At 41.6% G+C, this 20,883-nt stretch overlaps 1 protein-coding gene across 1 annotated transcript in view; it reads left to right on the forward strand.

The window, feature by feature from the left end:
• The window catches only part of LOC129699067 (kinesin heavy chain), a 144,908-nt gene extending 132,070 nt beyond the window's left edge, over window positions 1-12,838 (forward strand). The window contains exons 22-25 of the mRNA XM_055638693.1: window positions 726-797; window positions 5,170-5,274; window positions 6,554-6,770; window positions 10,300-12,838. Coding sequence (XP_055494668.1) covers window positions 726-797; window positions 5,170-5,274; window positions 6,554-6,770; window positions 10,300-10,418 — 513 coding nt within the window. The 3' untranslated portion in view covers window positions 10,419-12,838. The remainder of the gene's footprint in view (window positions 1-725; window positions 798-5,169; window positions 5,275-6,553; window positions 6,771-10,299) is intronic.
• The last annotated feature ends 8,045 nt before the right edge of the window (window positions 12,839-20,883 follow it).

Genomic DNA, 20,883 nt, shown 5'->3' on the forward strand with positions numbered 1-20,883 from the left:
GTAACTTAACTGAGGTTTATAACCATGTTTCTGTAGAATAATGACTACACCATGTGCATGTCACATCTGTAAATCTCTGTCCACTTACGCCGATCTAATATGGAATCTACGATTCCCAGCATGTATACTGTATACAATGCAGCATGAAATCACTGTTAGCATTTATGAGAGGAACCCTGCAATTTTAATTGCCCAGTGGTGCATTTCTCCACTTCTGCCAGTTTAACTGCAATGCAATTTGTTGATAAATTGAACCATTGAGCACAGTTTACAGTAACTGGAAAGTGGGTGTCTTGAGAAGGGAAGTTTTCATTGGTGATTATCAGTAATGTCTGATCCATCACTTACAAATTTTTTTGTGATATCAGGGTGGGGTGGGGGTATAAATTTTCGACATAACAGACCAAGATCCTGTTCTGCTCCGCAAATGCTGTTTGCTCCGATGTATAGTATAATCGTTTTTTTTTTTTTTTTTTTAAACGAATGGATGTTTTCTTGGATATGGCTCCAATCAAACCGTGATATTTTATTTTCACCTCCCCTCCTCACTCCACCCAAATGTATTATAGAGTTTTATTTAGCTGTATTTGCAAGTCTTTTTTTGCTGTTTGCATTTATGTTCTTGAATGATATATTTGTACTTCTGCATTGTTAATGTTTGCCAGAACATGCATTAAGTCCACTAAATCTGTATTCTCTTAACACAATCTATTTTTTTTTAAAAGGCAAAAGAACTCCAAACTCTTCATAACCTCAGAAAACTTTTTGTTCAGGACCTCACCACTCGGGTCAAGAAAGTAAGTTGTTTGCACTGTTGTGTTTAAAAGAAAAAAGATACTCTACAAGGCAATTGTGGACTTATTTGCAAAACGTGTTTATTGTTTAATTTTAAGCAAAAACGTTCAGAAATGGCTTTCATTCTGGTTTTGAAGTAAAGCCCCTGTCCCACTTAGGCAATTTTTTTTGGCAACTTCAGGCGATTAGGCTGTTGCCGGGGTGTCGCCTGTATGGTCGTGAGTAGTCACAAGTCGCCTAAAGAGTCGTAACGTTTTTCTGGTCGCCGCTAGATTTTGAAATGTTCAAAACATTTCAGCAACTGTGGGCATGTCGCAGCTTGTCTTCTCCTGTCGCAGACTGTTGTCGCCAGTTATTGTTGGTTGTTGCCGGGTGTTGCCATTGGTGAATTCCATTGGCCACTACCTACGTCAACCGGCGACAAGTACCGGCGACTGAATTGCCTTCAGTTGTCGCTGACAGGGTCGTTGCTTGTCGTAGCTTGTCTCGGGAGGACATAGATTGACTTTGGTTGTCGCCTGTGTGGTTGTAGGTTTTCTTAGGTGTGGTCCCTCTACAGCCTTCAGTGGCAAAGAATCCCACAGATTCACCCTCTGACTAAAGAATTTTTACCTTCCTAAAAGAACGTCATTTAATTGAAAGGTATACAAAAATGCTGCAGAAACTCAGCGGGTGAGGCAGCATCTATGGAGCAAAGGAATAGGCGACATTTCGGGTTGAGACCCTTTATCCTTTAATTCTAAGGCTGTGACCTCTAGTCCTAGACTCTCCCACTAGTGGAAACATCCTCTCCACTATCCAAGCCTTTCACTACTCTGTATGTTTCAATGAGGTCCCCCCTCATTCTCCTAATCTTCAGCAAGTACAGGTCCAATGCTGACTAACGCTTATCATATGTTAACCTACTAATTCCTGGGATCATTCTTGTAAACCTCCTCTGGATCCTCTCCAGAGCCAGCACATCCTTCCTTGGATACGGTGCCCAAAATTACTCACAATATTCCAAATACGGCCTTACCAATGCCTTGTTGGGCCTCAGCATTACATCCCTGTTTTTGTACACAAGCCATCATCCGAGGACGTACACTCCATTGAGGATAAATGGGGATCCTGTGGATAGGGTGAACTGTTTTAAATATCTGGGAGTCCACATCTCCGAGGATATGACATGGGCATCACACGCCTCAGCACTCGCGAGTAAGGCAAGGCAGCGCCTTTACCACCTCATGCAATTGAGGAAATTCAGAGTGTCTCCGAGGATCCTCCAGTGCTTCTACGCAGCGGCGGTGGAAAGCATCTTGTCCGGAAATATTACCATCTGGTTTGGGAATTGCTCTGCCAAGGACAAGAAGGCTCTGCAGAGAGTAGTGCGTTCGGCCGAACGCACTATGGGAACGTCACTAGCCCCCCTGCAGGAACTATATAACAGGGGGTGCAATTCCAGAGCAAATAAAATCATGGGAGACCCCTTCCACCCCTGCAACGGACTGTTCCAGCTGCTACGGTCAGGCAAACGCCTCCGTTGCCATGCGGTGAGAACGGAGAGGTTGAGGGAGTTTCTTCCCAGAGGCCATTCGGACTGTAAATGCCTATCTCACCAGGGACTAACTCTACTGAACGTTTTTCCTTCCATTATTTATTATGTAAAAGAATATGTGTGTTATGATTGTGTTTATAATTTGTTTGGTTGTTTGTCTTTTGCACAAAAGTCCGCGAGCATTGCCACTTTCATTTCACTGCACATCTCGTATGTGTATGTGACAAATAAACTTGACTTGACTTGACTCTTGAAATAAGCATTGAGTTTGCTTTCATTACTACTGAGAATGAAAAAAATTAGAATCAAAAATTAATATTATCTCTCAGTTGTCTAATCAAGTGAGGGTGGCACAGTGGAGCAGCGGCAGAGCCTCAAAGTGCTAGAGACCTTGGTTCGACCCTGACTACGGGTGCTGTCTGGATGGAGTTTATATAATATCCCTGTAACCACGTGGGTTTTCTCTGATTTCCTCTCACATCTTAAAAATAAATTGGATAGGCATATGGATGAGAAGGGAATGGAGGGTTATGGTATGAGTGCAGGCAGGTGGGACGAAGGGAAAAAAGTTGTTCGGCACGGACTTGTAGGGCCGAGATGGCCTGTTTCCGTGCTGTAATTGTTATATGGTTATATTATCCCAAAGATGTGCAGGTTTGCAGGCTAATTGGCTTCTGTAAAGTGTGAGGATGGAACAAATGTACAGGTTGATTGTTGGTCGGTCAGTAGGCCAAAGGGCCTTTTTTCTGCACTGCATCTCTTTTTTTTTAAAAATCGAACAAAAAAAAAAATAAAGTGCATTGGAATTGATGACGTGGCAAATTTGTCTTTGCTTTGTTTTGGGCCTGGGTATAAGTGTTTCGCTGGCTATGTACATCTGAACCAGGGGGCCTAAATTTTGATGGCCATAAATCCTGCGATCACAGCAGAATAATTGGGTTGAAGCCCCATTACACCACCAATAAGTGGACTGTGCTAGAGTACCCCCGCCTACGACTCATCAGATCATTAATCTTCTCATTAATCTTGGGAGCCAGGCAAGGGTCTCGTGATAAAGAGTGTTTTATTGTCATATGTCCTGAAACCAAACACTCTGCAAAGAGGACAGCATGATTAGAAATTGTAACTCCTATGGAGTTGTGGAAACTGCAAGAATATAAATAATTTACAAAAAAAATAAAAATCAAAAAAAAAAATTATTTGGTTGTAACTACTGACCATTCTCAAACATGGCAAACCAAAAATTCTTCCTCTCTTTCGATTCATTCATTTCTGAGAGTTGACCTTTTAAATATCCTACTTTACACGTTCAGGGAACCTAATGCCAATGGAATGGCTAAACAAAGTAGGCATACATAACTTTTGGATTGTGACAAGGGTAATTGTGACAAGTGCAATGTATATGTCAATTCACGGACTATTAATTATAAGAAATGTTATAACTTTGCATTTTCTTGCATTCATGTGAGATTCAACAATAGCCCACATGCCACTTCCATTTGTACGTTGCCAAGATTTTGAGGAGCACAGTACCCACCTAGCGGAGCTAAGCTGACGTTGATCAGTAAAGATTTTGGGGTGTTGCTGGTTTTTTATTGTAATTGGAAAATAAATTCCCAAACTCAACAAATTGTTTGGATTTGTAAACCATTACCTTTTCAGAACATGGAAATAAATTCATTAGCAATTTTCTAAAGGAAGGTGGCCAGAGATGCTGCCTGGACTACTGAGTTACTCCAGTACTTTGTGTCTTTTTCGTTGTAAACCAGCATCTGTTTTTTTTTGTTCTCTCTTTTTTTTTGTATGGCTTTGTGAATATTTGATTAGAGTAAAAGCTAAATAATTTGGTGCACATATAGCTGCTGGTGTATATATGGTGTATATATAGTTGCTAAATTTGTATAAGATAATTATAAGCAGTTGAATAAGGGGTGGGAATTAATAAGCTTTGGCTTCTTCCTGCTCCTTTTCGGACACATACGATTTCATTTCTTTATAGATATTGTTTATGACACTTTATAAATATTTTTGTTTTGTTTTTTGTATGCTGTTTCACACTTGCTTTTTATTCTTTTATTCCTGCTCGAAATAAATAACTAAATAAATACATAGATAGATAGATAGATAGATAAATAAATAGATAAATAGATAAATAAATAGATAAATAAATAAATAGATCTGCAGTTTCTTGTATCCTCTGCAGCCATTTTAATATTGGACTAAAGATTGGAAGTAGAAGCATTGTAAGGCGACACGTCATTCTATTTGGCCAGCTCCTCCAGAGCCAGTCACAGTGCCAGGTGACCACCTCTGCACCGTACAATTGTATAGGGGTAGAAAATACCAATGGAACTAAATTCAACGTGGGAACCCCAATATTCAACTGCTCTTGTCCAAAGTTTGTGCATATAGAATACGCAATTATGAATAAATAGCTCCTCCATTGACTCTTTATTTTCCCTTTAATTCTGCGAATTATGAAACCGAGATGGACTGTAAAATAATTCCATGACCTCTTAAATAATCAGCATTTAAAAAAAAATTAAAAAACTAAAACATTGAGCTATGATTTTCAGTGTTTCTAACCCCTCTTGGCCAAATAATATTTACTGCAAACACATTTTATGAAGAACGAATAACCTCAGAAACGCATTGTAGGTATGCAAACAATATATGTCCCGACAATTACACTAGTCTTGATGCTGGTGATGTGTTTCTAAATTTACCTCAGCTGCAAGGTTGGGTCAGAAGGTTGAAGCGCTCATTTTGATTGTTTCCTTCCAGTCATGTGCTCTGCAGCTGCTGCAGATTGATCGTTTTGCTTTGCTTTTCCACAGAGCACTGAACTGGACTCAGATGATGGAGGGGGGAGTGCTGCACAAAAACAGAAAATATCCTTTCTTGAGAACAACCTGGAGCAGCTTACAAAGGTTCACAAGCAGGTAGGAGAATGATATATACAACGCTTCAAAATTGGCACCTTTTACCAATATCTAATATCAAAGCAGCTGTTTGATCGAGAAAACACTATACTTTGCATGTGCTCTTCATGTGCCAGGTTGTCAAAACATGCTGCAGTAAATTTTATTTCAGCAAGTCAAAGTATTAGGTTAATTATAGCTACAAATGCCTTTTTATTTTTGTTATTCAGAGCTATCTTCCAGAAGAGGTACTTCTCGTTTATGTCACACATAATTTGCACATAAGGGTGGCACAGTGGTGCAGCTGGTAGAGTTGCTGCATCACAGTACCAGAGACTCAGGTTTGATCCTGACCTCTGGTGCTGTTTGTGCAGAGTTTGCATGTTCTCCCTGTGAACACACGGGCTTCCCCCAGGTGCTCCGGTTTTCTCCCACATCCCAGAGACGTGTGGGTTTGTAGATTAAGGTTTAATATAAGGGGCAACGTTTTCACAGAGAGGTTGGTTGGTACAGGTCCACCACCGATTTTCTGGTGACTGGTGATCCGGCACCTCCTCTAATCCGAACAACAATCACGAGAGCACACTTGTAATTCCAAGAGAGAGAGAGAGAGAGAGAGAGATCACACACACTCACACTCTCTCTCACACACACACACACACACACACACACACACACACACACACACACACACACACACACACACACACACACACACACACACACACACACTGTTCACACATTGTGACGGAGAGTTAGCAAAATATGGTAAACTTTATTCTTCTGAAGAAGACACAATATACTGCTGTAAATCAGAGGGTCAGGCAACATCTCAGGAGAAAATGGATAGGTGTCGTTTTGTGTGACCTGAAATGTCACTTTTCCCTGTTCTCCTGAGATGCTGTCTGACTTGCTGAGTTACACCAGCACTCTATCTTCTTTTGTGAACCTGTATATGCAGTTCCTTTCTTCTTCGTCATTGATCCAAATTCAGAATTTGTCTGTTCAAATGTAACTGGATTTTTGTCATTGAAATCCATTGCTTATTGTATGCCATGCCATTCCAGGTTTTCTATTAGTTGTTTATAGGGGTCATTTTAACTTTGAGTGACATAGCATCAAAAGAGTGATTTTAATCTCTCTTTCTGTTGTGGTTCTGTTGACTAGAATTGAGTATTGGGGTTGAAGTATATTCGGGGCCACTGAGCTCTGGCCCATTTGATACCATTAGTGAAGGTTGTGACTGACCACGGCTATCCTGTAATCTGATGTCATCCATTTCATTCCGTTTCTCTTCCAGCTGGTTCGTGACAATGCAGATCTTCGTTGTGAGCTTCCTAAGCTGGAAAAACGACTTCGGGCTACAGCTGAGAGGGTTAAGGCATTGGAGAGTGCACTGAAGGAAGCCAAGGAGAGTGCGATGAGGGAACGCAAGCGTTACCATCAGGAGGTCGACCGAATCAAGGAAGCAGTCCGGGCCAAAAACATGGCCAGGCGGGCACATTCAGCTCAGATTGGTAAAGATAAAAACATAGAAACATAGAAAATAGGTGCGGGAGTAGGCCATTCAGCCCTTCGAGCTAGTACCGCCATTCAATATGATCGTGGCTGATCAGAAAAATCAGTACCCCGTTCCTGCTTTCCCCCCACATCCCTTGACTCTGTTAGCTCTAAGAGCTAAATCTAACTCTCTCCTGAAAATATCCAGTGAATTGCCCTCCACTGCCTTCTATGGCAGAGAATTCCACAGATTCACAACTCTCTGAGTGAAAACATTTTTCCTCATCTCAGTCCTAAGTGGCATACCCCTTATTCTGGCCTCTCCATACATCGGGAACATTTTTCCTGCATCTAGCCTGTCCAATCCCTTAAGAATTGTATATGTTTCTATAAGGTCCCCTCTCACCCTTCTAAATTCCAGTGAATATAAGCCCAGTCGATCCATTGGGTTATTGCAGTCAGGTCATTTATGATTTGGATACAAGCAACTGCAGATGCCGCTTTCCCTTCAGTAAGGGTCCCAACTCAAAACATCACCTATCCATGTTCTCCAGAGATGCTGTCTGACCTCTTGAGTTACCTCAGCATTCCATGTCTTTCTTTGTAAACCAGCCTCTGCAGTTCCTTTACAGCACTGCAAAATCTCCTCAAGGTATGCCTACTTTGAAAGGCCTTAAAGTCCTCCGTTTCTTCCTCACTCGCAGAACCATTCAAATTCCCGCTACTAACACTCTACTTCACCTAGCGGAGCTGGTCCTCACCCTCCACAACTTCTCCTTTGACTCCTCTCCAAGTCCAAGGTGTAGCTATGGGCACCCGCTTGGGCCCCAGCTATGCCTGCCTCTTTGTAGGGTACGTTGAACAATCCCTGTTCTAGGCATACACTGGCCCTATCCCTGAACTCTATCTCCGTTACATTGATGACTGCATCTGTGCTACATCGTGCACCCATGCAGAACTCATGGACTTCATCAACTTCACCACCAATTTTCATCCTGCACTCAAATTTACTCGAACCATCTCTGACACCTCCCTCCCCTTTCTTGATCTCACAGTCTCCATCACAGGAAATAAACTATTGACTGACATCTATTACAAACCCACTGACTCCCACAACTGTCTCGACTACACTTCTTCCCACCCTGCTTCCTGCAAAGACCCTATCCCCATCTCCCACTTCCTCCGTCTATACTGCATCTGCGCCCAAGATGACGTGTTCCATAACAAGACACCCGAGATGGCCTCATTCTATAGTGGAGGCCCTCACTCGTATCTCCTCGATACCCCGCAGCTCCATCCTTGCTCCCCCTCCCCCTAATCCCAACAGACACAGAGTCCCCCCCCCCCCCCCCCCCCCCCCAGTCCTTGCCTTCCACCCCATCAGCCGTTGCAAACAACACATAATCATCCAAAATATCTGCCACCTCCAACGGAATCCCACCACTAGCCACATTTTCCCATCTCCACGATTTTCCGCCTTCCGCAGAGACCGTTTCCTCCGCAACTCCCTGGTTAACTCATCCCTTCCCACCCAAATTACCCCCTCCCCTGGTACCTTCCCCTGCAACCACAGAAGATGCAACAACTGTCGCTATACCTCCTCCCTCGACTCTATCCAGGGACCCCGACAATCATTTCAGGTTAAGCAGAGGTTCACTTGCACCTACTCCAACCTCATCTACTGTATCCATTGTTCAAGATGTGGACTCTTATACATCGGCGAGACCAAGCACAGACTGGTCGATCGTTTCGCAGAACACCTTCGCTCAGCCCGCCTGAACCTACCTGATCACCCGGTTGCTAGACACTTTAATTCTCCTTCCCATTCCTGCGCAGACCTTTCTGCCTTAGTTCTCCTCCATTGTCAGAGTGAGGCTAAATGCAAATTGGAGGAATAGCATCTCATATTTTGCTTGGGCAGCTTACAGCCCAGTGGTATGAATATCGATTTCTTGCACTTCAGGTAGCCTCGGCATTCCCTCACTCTCTATCCCTCCCCCACCCAAGTTGCACTGGCTTCTCATTTTCACCCTACAAACAGCTAACAATGGCCAGTTTCCTTTATCATCATTACTTTTTTGCATATCGTTCATTCATTGTTCTTTATCTCTCCACACCACTGTCTATATCTCTTCTTCCCTTAACGAGTCTGAAGACGGGTCTCTACCCAAAACGTCACCCATTCTTACTCCAGCTTTTTCTGTCTATCCTACAGAACCTGCAGCAACTGATCTGTGGGCTGCAGTATTACTCAATTGTGTCCTGCTTGCTGTTAGTATGACTTGCATGAATCCTGTGCTCCTCGCACAAGATATGGTCTTAATATGCTTGACATCATAGGGTTGTGGATGTGTGGAGCTGAAACAAAGGGGAGACAGTGGAGGTAGAGACTAACATGATTAAGTTTATTTTTAGGAGGCATTAAAGTAGGCAAGATAAAACATTTGGCATCTTGCAACGCTTTACATGTATGAGATTTCTTCGTGGTATAGGCTACAGTACATCAGACATATAGCTTGAGGCAATGTCTCTTTATGGATGTTAGATGCTTCAGTGGAGATCTTGGTCAAAAAAGTGATACAATGACAAGGGTCCATACAGGCATGGGATTTTGCGTTCTTTGACATAGAAAGATGTGCAGTTGCCCTTAAGCATTTAGTAAAATTCCAGCAAAGTTTTGTTTTAATCGATTGAGACTAGTTTACCCACAGTGATACACATTCCAGTCAAATTGATTTCATCTGAATTGACTGGGAAAAACCGTTCTGACATCAAGTTATTGGTTGCGAATGGCTGATTTTACTTCATTTTTGTATTGATGGGAGTAAACATGGGAACCACTGGTGTGCAATTCTTTCTGTTCACCAAACGAGGTAGGGCCCCACCATGATGGGCAGAGGAGAACGTTTGTAGGAGAAATGACTGTTTATTTGGGGGCAGCACAGTGGCACAGCAGTAGAGTAGCTGCATTGCAGCACCAGAGACCCGGGTTTGATCTTGACTATGAATGTTATCCGTGTGGAGTTTGCATGTATCCCTGTGACCGCGTGGGTTTCCTCTGGGCGTTCGGGTTTCTTCCCACACTCCAAATACGTACAGGTTTGTAGGTTAATTGGCTTCTCTTAAATTGTAAACTGTGTGTGTGTAGTGTGTATGTAGGATAATGCAACTGGACAAGGTGATCACTGGTCAGCATGGACTTGTTGGGGCCCTAGGGCTAGGTTCCACGCTGTATTGTGCGGCACGGTGGTGCAGCGGTAGAGTTGCTGCCTTGCAGAGCCGGAGACCCAGGTTCAATCCCGACTATGAATGTTGTCCGTAAAGAGTTTGAATGTTCTACCTGTGACCGCGTGGGTCTTATCCGGGTGCTCCGGTTTTTTCCCCACACTCGAAAGATGAATAGGTTTCTTTGGGTTAATTAGCTTTGGTAAAATTGTCCCTACTGCGTGTAGGTTAGTGCAACTTTACGCTGTATCTCTAAAGTAAAATTGAAAGTATATTTTAAATGATATCATTAATTGGACACTGACCTTGTTTCATTTTCAGCAAAACCTATTCGCTCTGGCCATTATCCTGCATCCTCTCCAACAGCCTTTCATGCTATCCGTGGTGGTGGAGTATCTGTGACCTCAAACCCTAGTTACTATCAGAACAAGGACAAGTAGTAAGTAGAATGCAGCCCACTCCAATTTGGTAAAGCTGTGGATTGAATTCAACCTTGGATGGATGGAGTGTTGATGCTGTGGGACGTGCTTCTAAAAATAATGTGAATTGCATGACGTTGAAAGATTAATTTATTTCCTGTCTATCTAAAACTAGAAACTGCCTCTGGCAATGTTAGCAGATGAATGTTTAATAAATATGGACGGCATATGTCTGCTACTGTGGCATAGTTGTTATAAGATAACACGTTAAAGCCAGCAAGGTCCTGGTGTCACATTAGCATGCTTTACCAGTTAGCCTTGACGTTGGGACCTACTAGTAAATCCATCTACCATTGTTTTCTTTTGCCTAGAAATAACATCTGCTTTCAGGTCTGTGCCAGGTGAGCTACTCCATTATACAATTCAAGCCAGTCTAAGTTTGTAACAAGATCTAGATCAGTTAGGAAGGTGGGTCAAGGAATGACAAATGGAATTTAACTCTGCCAAGTGTGAGGCGTGGCATGTCAAACCAAGGTAGAACTTGTACGGTAAATGGTAGAGCAATGAAGAGCATTGCAGAACAGAGAAATCGGGGAATATAGGTGCATAGTTCCCCAAAAGTGGTGAGTCGGGTAGAGTAAAGAAGGCATTTGGCATGTTTTCCTTCATTGGGAAGGGTGTTGAGTAAGTTGGGACATCATGATACAGTCGCACAGGGTGTTGGTGAGACAACACTTGGAGTAATGTATGCAGTTCTGGTCACCCAACTATAAGAAGGATGACATTACGTTGGAGGAGATTTAGCAGAATGTTACCTGGGCTTGCAGGCTTGAGTTATAGGGGAAGTTTGGATTGGATGGGACTTTCTTCTTTGGATTGCAGGAAGCTGTGGGCTGATCTTATTAAAGTGTACAGGATCGTGAGTGGCATGGATCAAGTGGATGTTCACAGTCTTTTAGCCAGGATACAGGATTCTAAAACTGGAGTGCATAGGATTAAGATGAGAGGGGAGAGATTTAAGGGGAATTTCAGGGCACTCAGAGAATAGTTGATATCTGGAATGAACTGCCCAAAGAAGCTATAGAAGGGGGTACAATTGCAACTTTCAAAAGACATTTGGGCAGGTATGTGGATAGGCAGGGTTTAGCAGTACACAGGATAAATGCAGGCACATGTAACTAACTTGGTCGGGTTGGCTAAGGTGGGTTGAAGGGCCTGTTTCCGTGCTGTGTGACGCTGAGCTCACCCATTGTCATGCTCGTGGCACTAATTGGGTTGATTTGAATTGGCTTTAGCTTGAAGAATGTGTACAGTGTAGGCAATTAATTTTGGGCTTGGGAGTTATGGTTAAATGGCCACTGTAAATTGCCCCTAGTGTGTCAGAATCTGAGGGAGTTGGGGAGAAAGTGGGGAGAATAAAATGTAGATTGGAGTAGATGTGTGGGTGATGTTTGGCACAGATCCAGTGGGCCAAAGGGCCTGTTTCTGTGCTTTATGATCTAACCTGTGTACACACACTGAACTTTTTTCTCGTTTATTATATTGTTTACAGTGTACTATGTTTACATATTCTGTTGTGCTGCTGCAAGTAAGAGTTTCATTGTTCTACCTGGGTCATGTGACAATAAAACACTCTTGACTTGACTTGGCTCTCTTTAATTCCAACTGCCCTGGAAAATCCAGTCTCGCACAGTAACTGGAAATTATTGGATGGCACATATATGGTAATGCCGACAATGGCCACCAGGTGGCATTTAATACATACTGCACTTGGAGAAGATAGTGTCGCAAATGTATTGTGTGGAGTTAGTTTAACTAAGTAATATTAACTTTTGGCAAGCTTCTGCTCTTGTGGGTTAATTCTCATTGAATGCAAAAGAGTGACAATGGTCTTGTTGACCTTTCTGTCATGTCTCCCTGCCAGATTTGTAAACAATGGAAATTCAAATTTATCATTTCCAGACTTGGGAATGATTTTTACACGTGACTGCAGTAATATTAGGTAGAAAAGAGCTATACATGTGGTGACTTTACAAAGTTTTGTTCCAGACTTTAATCATTTAATTATTACCTGAACAATTTGGTAGCTCAATTTGTTTGCACCTGGGCCAGTTATCCCCAGCTATTATGGGATTGATTTTAAATGCCTTCTGGAGTTAATGAGATAGGTATTCATTTTGTCTCTTAATTGTTGTAATGATCTTAAATGGATACACACAGTTTTGTCAAATTTTATAATGGATACAACTATCTCCTGCATTTTCATCACCTCACCCATCTGAGCAGTATAACCAGAGAACAGGAGTGCTGTATCACATAGGAACAATAATTCAAGGTGCAAATGTCTTTTAAATGTTGTTATTGTACAACAATGCTCTTATTGTACAGCAGTTGCTCTATTCCTACTGCCCTATATAATTGAAATTCTCCAGTGAATTTGTTTCTGTCAACTAAACTAAACTTTTAGCAAATAGTCTTTTTTATTGATGCGGTGGACAATTTTACTTAACATGTAGGAAGGAACTGCAGATGTTGCTTTACACTGACGATAAACACAAAATGCTGGAGTAACTCAGCGGGACAGGCAGCATCTCTGGCAGACTCAACTTAAACATTGGTGTAATACCTACAGCACTCAGGATGGCACAGCGGTAGAGTTGCAGCCTTACAGCGCTTGCAGCGCCGGAGACCAGGGTTCGATCCCGACTATGGGTGCTGTCTGTACGGAGTTTGTATGTTCTCCCCGTGACCGAGATCTTCGGTTTCCATCCCCACTCCAATGACATACAGGTTTGTAGGTTAATTGGATTAGTATAAGTGTAAATTGTGCTTAGCATGTGTAGGATAATGTTAATGTGCGGGGATTGGTGCGGATTCGGTGGGCCGAAGGGCCTGCTTCCATGCTGTATCTCTAAACTAAAAAACTAAGCTCTGAAAACTCATTCTCGCACACATCAAAAGCTTAGGTCTGTGACGTCATTTTATTGACTGCCCTGCAGGCTTTTCTAAAGTTTGAGAATAATTTTCCTGTGAATTGTTACATGTTGAAAATGACCTCGCAATTGTGATAACTTCACAATTCAAGTCATTGTGTAAATTGCAGAAACCTTCCTTCTAAGTCCATCATCTAAAGTAGCACTCGGATTTAATTACAACCTTGGTCTTTTAGCCAGTTATCATAGAGGCTTGTTTAAAGCAGGTTTTTTTTCTCTCACGTCCAATACTTGCTTGAGGGTGATTCACCAGTTCATAGCATTTTGACAGCAAAGGTTTTTTCCCCAGGAAATAAATCATAATGACAGTGTATGATTACTGCTGTCCAAATATTCAAGATTTAGGTACTTGAGCCAAACTGGTCACAAAATCATGAGAGAAAATTATCATAATAGATAATTTCAATAAAACAAAATTATAAGATTTTAACAGCAACACAGAAGAAATATAACATATTGTGAATACTATTGCTTTCAAAAAAGTGGATGAGTGGCTAAAAGTTACAAGACAGTGCTGACTTTCCACATACAGGTTTCTGATCTTCCACCTATATTCCTTCCTCTGGCTTCACAATTCGTACCTCCTCTATCCTTATCTCAAGCCTTTTTTGTCTTTTCATCTGTGGCCTTAGTCCAACCATCTGCCAATCATTCTCTCCAGAGGTGCTGCCTGTCCCGCTGAGTTACTCCTGCATTTTGTGTCTATTTTCCACCTATCAATCATCAGGCTTCATCCTACCCTTCCCCTCTTCCAGCTTTCTCCCCGTTTCCCCGCCCCACCACCACATTCGGTCTGAAGAAGGATCCTGACCTGAAACATCACCTATCCATGTTCTCCAGAGATGCTGTCTGACCTGCTGAATTACTCCACAACTTTGTGACTTTTTATTGTAGACCAGCATTTGCTGTTCCTTGCATTTACATCGAAAACAGCAATGTAGGTGCTTTAACCTATCAAGTCTGCATCAAGTTGGCAAAATTCATTGAGTTTGCGAAAACACAAAAAAAGTGAAAAAGGGGCCATGAGAAGACACTGGATGCTGCATCCAACTTCTTATGGCTGGCTGACATACTATTTGAGGAGTAGGAGAAGTGAGATCGCCAGCTGAGAATGCACAATATGTGATGGTTTTTAACCTTAACGTCTTGTATTTCTGCTATTTCTAAAGTCCAAGTATGTAAACCAGAGAGGGGGAGAGAGGTACTGTGCAAAATGGAGCAGTTTTCCAGGAATCCAAAGACTAATTTGCAAACTATTAAAGTAGTTTGGGCAATTGTGCAAAATACGTCAAAGCATCTTTCGATTTTGCTGATTCTTTTCATCCTGGACACTGTGCTGATAGGAATCCTTCAGTGGTCAGGGCATGGAGAAACCAATCTACATGTGGGAGTAAAACAAGAGGGATAAATATAACACAGGCACAGACAGAAGAAGGAAAATAATTTGGCTGATAATTTCATGGAGAAAGGTACAACTTTAGATAGACACAAAGTGCTGGAGTAACAGCGGGTCAGGCAGCAACTCTAGAGAAAAGGAATAGGTGACATTTCAGGTCGAGACCCTTCTTCAGACTGAGAGAAGGGAGAGGAAAACTAGAGGTATGAAAAGGTACAGAACAAAGCAGAGATGTTGGAAGGAACGGAGGAAAGAGATGCCGTTGATTGATTTCAATAAGGGGCCGGTGAAGGAGAATTAGACGCAGGAAGATAGAGGTGATGAGTGGCAGGAAACATGGCTGGACAATAGACCATCAAGACTGACTGGTTGGACTGTTTCTTGGTCTAGATTCTGTGTAATTCCATGTAATCTGTTCGGATGGACATCGAGACAACGTTTTGCTCTTGACATCATATGACAAGATATTTTGCCTGAGCAGGGAGAGGTAGCCTTTGTTTTGTTCAACGAAAATTGTCTCCTACTAAAGTGCAACAATTGTTCGGTGCTGCCTTAATTCATTTCTATGTCATGTGGTCAAGGGCGGCACAGTGACACATTGGTAGAGTTGCTGCCTTATAGCGCCAGAGGCCTGGGTTCAATCCTGACTGTCAGTATGGAGTAGATCTCCCCATGACCTGTGTGGGTTTTCTCCAGGTTTTTCCTTCGACACTCCAAAGACATACAGGTTTGCAGGCTAATTGGCTTGATAAAATTGTAAACTGTCCCTAATGTGTGTAGGATAGCGTTAGTGTGTGTTATCACTAAAGTAAACTAAGCAAAATCCTGGAATGACAGATGAATCTTATTCTACCATGTAAATGAACTGGGCTTTATAAATAATCAATAATCTTTCTTTAACAAAAGAGTGGATGTTAATACAAATGAAAGAGTCTAAAATAATGAGATATTTCAGGCAGCTTGGTAATGATGGATATTCATTTTCAGTTGCATGGCTTATTCTAGCAGGATAAAGTGTTGCATGAATTAATGATAATTTCTTTGCTTTCTAGATTGGGGCTTCAGTCAAGCATGCATTAATGAACCAAGACCAACTCATAAAACCCTTCAAAAGGAACCTGCATCTAATCATATACTTTCTTCAGAACTGTAGTAGTCATAGTACATTGGCTTTACATGGGTCAAGATAAGTATGTACAGAACTGCATTCATTCTACATCACTTAGCCTCATAGATCATATGTGTTTGTGCGTGACAATTAATTCCCAGCCTTTTCCAGGACCGTGCTAAGCTGAAATTATACATTGTATCGCAGTGTCTTAGGAGGAATATTACCTTGTATTGTGAGTTTGATTTTCTGTATGATAAAATGTTTTATTTTGTATTTTTGGGTTGTGGGTGGGCAAACAATGCTGCTAAATTATACATTTTAAAGGAGTGAAAAGGTCAAATTTGTGCTGGTAGAATTTTCTAAAGAAAAAAAAAAACTCATTTTGGCAGCATTGATGAACCTGGTCAGTGAGGGTCATCAAAGTGAACAACTTGGACAGCAGTGACCATGAACTAGAATGCCTTTTAGTACAAAAACAACTACAAGCCTTGAACTATGCTACACTTGTTTGATTTTTACACTGAGAATGTCGGAATGGAAAGCTTGAAGGTTTCAAAGAAGGACATAAACAATGCAAAATTGGCCTTATTTTGGGTTCAAAGAAAACATGGTCGCCTTTAGTGCTCAGAAAAGAGACAGTTTATATTCATGTGCAAGCAACACTGGAAAACTGGAAGCAGATGTAACTTGCCCAACCACCTCTCTTCAGACCTTTGAAGAAGAATTTTTGTCTGTCAGCTGCCATTAACCTTACGGAAGAAATAAGAAAGACTTGTTCTGAATATTATGAGCAAAACTATGTTCACTCATGGGTATTTCTGTTGATGTCCACCATAACTCAACTGCTGGTTTCATGCCATTTGAATACAGGGGGTGTCAGTGTAGAGACTGTACTGGTTTCCAAAGAACGTTTGGCTTGTATAGATAGCATAAACTCTTGAGGCAATAGTAAATCTTTAATATCAAGTTCACGATAAAGGAAATTGCCACTAACTATTGTATTATGGTGATCCAAATGTTTCTGGATATCCTTTGCAGAGTCTACGTCGACTAAAGTTTGCACTCCATGTACTTACTACCTTTATGTATAATTTGCATCTATGTTTTTACATGCCTAATCATGGCTGCTGGAATTATCTTTATTGATGCACATAACATTGAGTTCTTATCAAAGCTGCAATGTCACAGTGACTATCTTTCATTTGGTGTTGGATCCTTCCTGTAACTAGATGCTGATCAGCCAGTCAGTTCACCTAGTGCTAGACTTGTGAAATTTCCAAACTTTCTGCAAGATTGTCATTGTGAAATCGAGCCTTCCTAATCAATCGCAATTCTTCATCATGTTTTTATCTCTCTGAATCTACAGAAACCTGCCTCTTCTTAATTGGCTCAGGACGCTTCTAAAAGTATTTTATTTTTTTGCCTTGATGCCAGTGGGGTTGTTCATTAGACGCACTTCTTTACTTGCAGAGTATTATACCTGACGTGTACACTAGATTTCTTATGGGATTGCTGAGGAGGTAAAATTAATCTTTGGTTAGTAGCACTTAGATGCAAGTGAGTCTACTGGGCTGCAGTTTCAGTCATGTCCACATTCACCTCCACTGAAGATATGGGGTTAAGTGAGGTTAACCGCCAACACTTCTGAGCATTGTATCAAAGACTGAATTCTACCATCCTTCCCATCTCTACATTCCCGCAAACTCCTCCAACCAGAGTTTAATTGTCGATGATTGTGTAAAGTACCATTTTGGTTTTGAAACGGCATGTCACTCTTCTCCACCCCCCCCCCCTTGTATTTATTATTGTACTAGATTTTAGGATGGTGTGGATCAAAATTGAGGCTGTCTGGAATCCTCAGTTCTTTCTAGAAGGATGGGAGCGGAGTATTGCGGTGGCCGCATAATCCCAATGACTTCTGGAAAGATTGTTTCTTGAGGTAATTTACAGAGTTGATCTAATTTGGGTTTTGATTGGGCTGACATGGATGAAGAACATTCAAAAGCCTGAGGGAGACCACGCCACGCTGTGGGTGGATCGTGCTATTTTCAGCTTCACAGGAGAAGATGACAGCACAAAGAAGGAGCCAGCTGATTTAATAACATCAATGCCAGGGGTGATGCAAAATATTCTACCGACTGACCTAATCAAAATGTTCCCTGTGATGGTCTTGCCGTTAGCCTTTGCCTCCTTCTAGATTCTGATCAGCAAGTCAGTCAATCTAGCTTTCGGCATGTATCTGATGCTTCAGCAAGACTGTCACAGTTGAGGATTTTAACTGGGCCATCTGAGAATTCAAAGTGCAGTTGTGCCTACTTTTATTTCTTAACTTTTACGTTACAGTTTACACTTGAATGCCTTCTTGCCTTTCATTCCATTACTTTTCCTGTTTGTATGTTTAAAACCACTGGAAACATTGGTAAGCTGACAGGGTTCGATGCTACTGTGTGTTTAGCCTGTATATCAAGGGAATAAGTAATCCTTACACCATACGAATGCTGTGTGCCTGACAAATAGCTGACCAGAGTTGGGGAGAAAAAAAACCTACATATTGTTCAATGTCCATTGTCTGTCTCTGGGATGTATCGAGGTATCTAATGACCTGATAGATGTTGGGATGTGAGGCTCTCTGTAGTTTGTGTCTTCTTTGTAAGATGTGTATGTGTACTGCAGAAGTGTTTCTCTTAACTGGCTGTGTGTACAGTAGTCTTTAAATATGTTCATTTTAGGGGAACCTATATTTATTAAAACAAACCTATACAACTATTTTGTTCAAATGGTATAAACATGATTATTCATGGTCAGCATATGAATACTGTGAGGTATTTAAATAAAAACACAAGATCAAGTTTGAGGGCAGTCTTTAAAATGACACTGAAACTCCTGTCCTGTAAGGTATAAAAAAAAAATCTGCTATGAAATGACTTGCATGATGTATAATTTACTTGAAACGGTTAATGAAAGTGCTGAAATAAAGTTGATTTAAACCCCAAAGAAACCACTTTCCTTCTTTTGAAATGGTTGTAAAACATGAAGCTATCCAATAACATGGTGCATTTGATCGGTGAATGCGGCTATTAAATGAGGACAAATAATAACTTGAGCCTCTTTGATCTATTACAACCATGTGCAGTAAAAGGTTTGATGATTGTTAGTAAATGTTGAGAAACCAGTATATTCTAAGGTTGAAATAACCATTTCGTTGAGTAGCTAATCTGCGCATTTGTATACTAAGCAATGACTTGGGCAACTGGGAGAGTCTATTTAAAACGTAATTCTATAAAGGTGAGAGGGGAAAATGTTAATGGAGATATGCGGGGCAAGTTTTTTTACCCAGAGGGTAGTGGGGGCCTGACATGCATTTGCCAGGGGTGGTGGTGGAGGCAGATATGATAGTGGTGTTTAAGAGGCTTTTAGATAGTCACATGGAGGTGCAGGAAATGGAGGGATAGGGATCATGTACAGGCAGATGAGATTAGTTTAACTTGGCAACATGTTCGGCACAAACATTGTGGGCCCAATGGCATGTTCCTGTGCGAGGATCTTCTATGTTCTTTTATCATTCAATCTTGATCCTTGCTTTCTTTTTTGAATCAAAGAAATAGTAGATTAATGAAAGGAAATTGGGCAAAAAAGGTACAACATTAAAATGATAGTGGTTTTGTCATGGGTGTTCCCTTGCGATCGAGGATGATGTGCTTCCACTCTGGTTTTGCAGATTCTGTGGTGGCTAATGAGACCAATGTAGGAACGGCAGACTGTTGCACAGATGGGGGCAGGAGCTGGCTGAGGGGGGCAGATGTGGGGGCAGTTAGTGAAGCGGCATGTCCTCCCTCCTGTGTAGGGCTTCAGTGTGTTCCCAATGTACATCCTCACTGTCATCTTCAATCTTGGTCTCAAGCATTCATAGTTCCACATTTCCCCGCAGTGAGTGATGCAGTTGCAATACTTTAAGGAATCTTTAAAAACATTCTTGAATCTCTGTCCAGTTGGTAATCTCCTCATGATATAACTGTGTATTACTTACCAGAGGTTGGTTTGGGCATATGAATAAACATAGCTAACTGTGTAACCAGGGACTTGATTTTGGAGATGTGGGCCAAGGGAGGATACTGACATTGGTTTGTTTATTCTTCCAGTGAATTTACTTTGCAGAGACAGCATTGCTGATGCTTTTTCAATGCCTTGAGCTATCTGTTATATGTAACGCTGATATCAAGCACATGGTAGGGCAAGGCATGCCACTGCCTGATAATTCATGAGTTTTATGCTGCATCTTGGGTCTTGATCTTCAAATACCCCTTTCTTCAATCCACCAAAGTGTGATAGTGCATTGAAAGAAGAAGTAACCTTAATCGACACCTGCCATTGATGAGAGCTGACTCGTAAGTTGTAGAAAGTGGTTCACAATTTCCAGAGTCTCATCATGAACGTTTATTGTTGGAGAACCCAGAACAGTACGGTATAGGAACAGATCCTTCAGCCCACAATGTTTGTGATAAACCTAATGCCTCGATAAACAAATCTCATCAGCTTGCACATGATCCAAATCCTTCCGTTCCCTCGCACGTCTCCTTTAAACATTGCCCCTCTCGTACATCTATTAGTCTTTGATATTTCCAACGTAGGAAAAAGGTTCTTACTATTTACCCTATCCATGCTTCTCATCTATATCATATCTCTATACTTACAAAAGTCTGATCTTGGATGTGTATTTATTTGTGTTTGTGTGCGTGTGTTTGTATGTAATCACATCTTCGCTAAAAAAACGACACGGTAACAGTATAATTTTTACATATTCCGGTAAACATTCTCCCCCTGGAGTACAAAATCGCCTTATTTGAAAATTTGCATGCTTTATTTCCCCCCCTCTCCCCCCCCCCCCCCCCCCCCCCCCCCCCCATTACTCAAAAGACGCAACCGGAGATGAAATCAGGTCGTCGACTGAAGACTGTGGTGGGCCCAACTCGCGGTCCTTTGGTCGAT

Source organism: Leucoraja erinacea, chromosome 7, assembly GCF_028641065.1.
Source record: "Leucoraja erinacea ecotype New England chromosome 7, Leri_hhj_1, whole genome shotgun sequence".
Taxonomy (NCBI): domain Eukaryota; kingdom Metazoa; phylum Chordata; class Chondrichthyes; order Rajiformes; family Rajidae; genus Leucoraja; species Leucoraja erinaceus.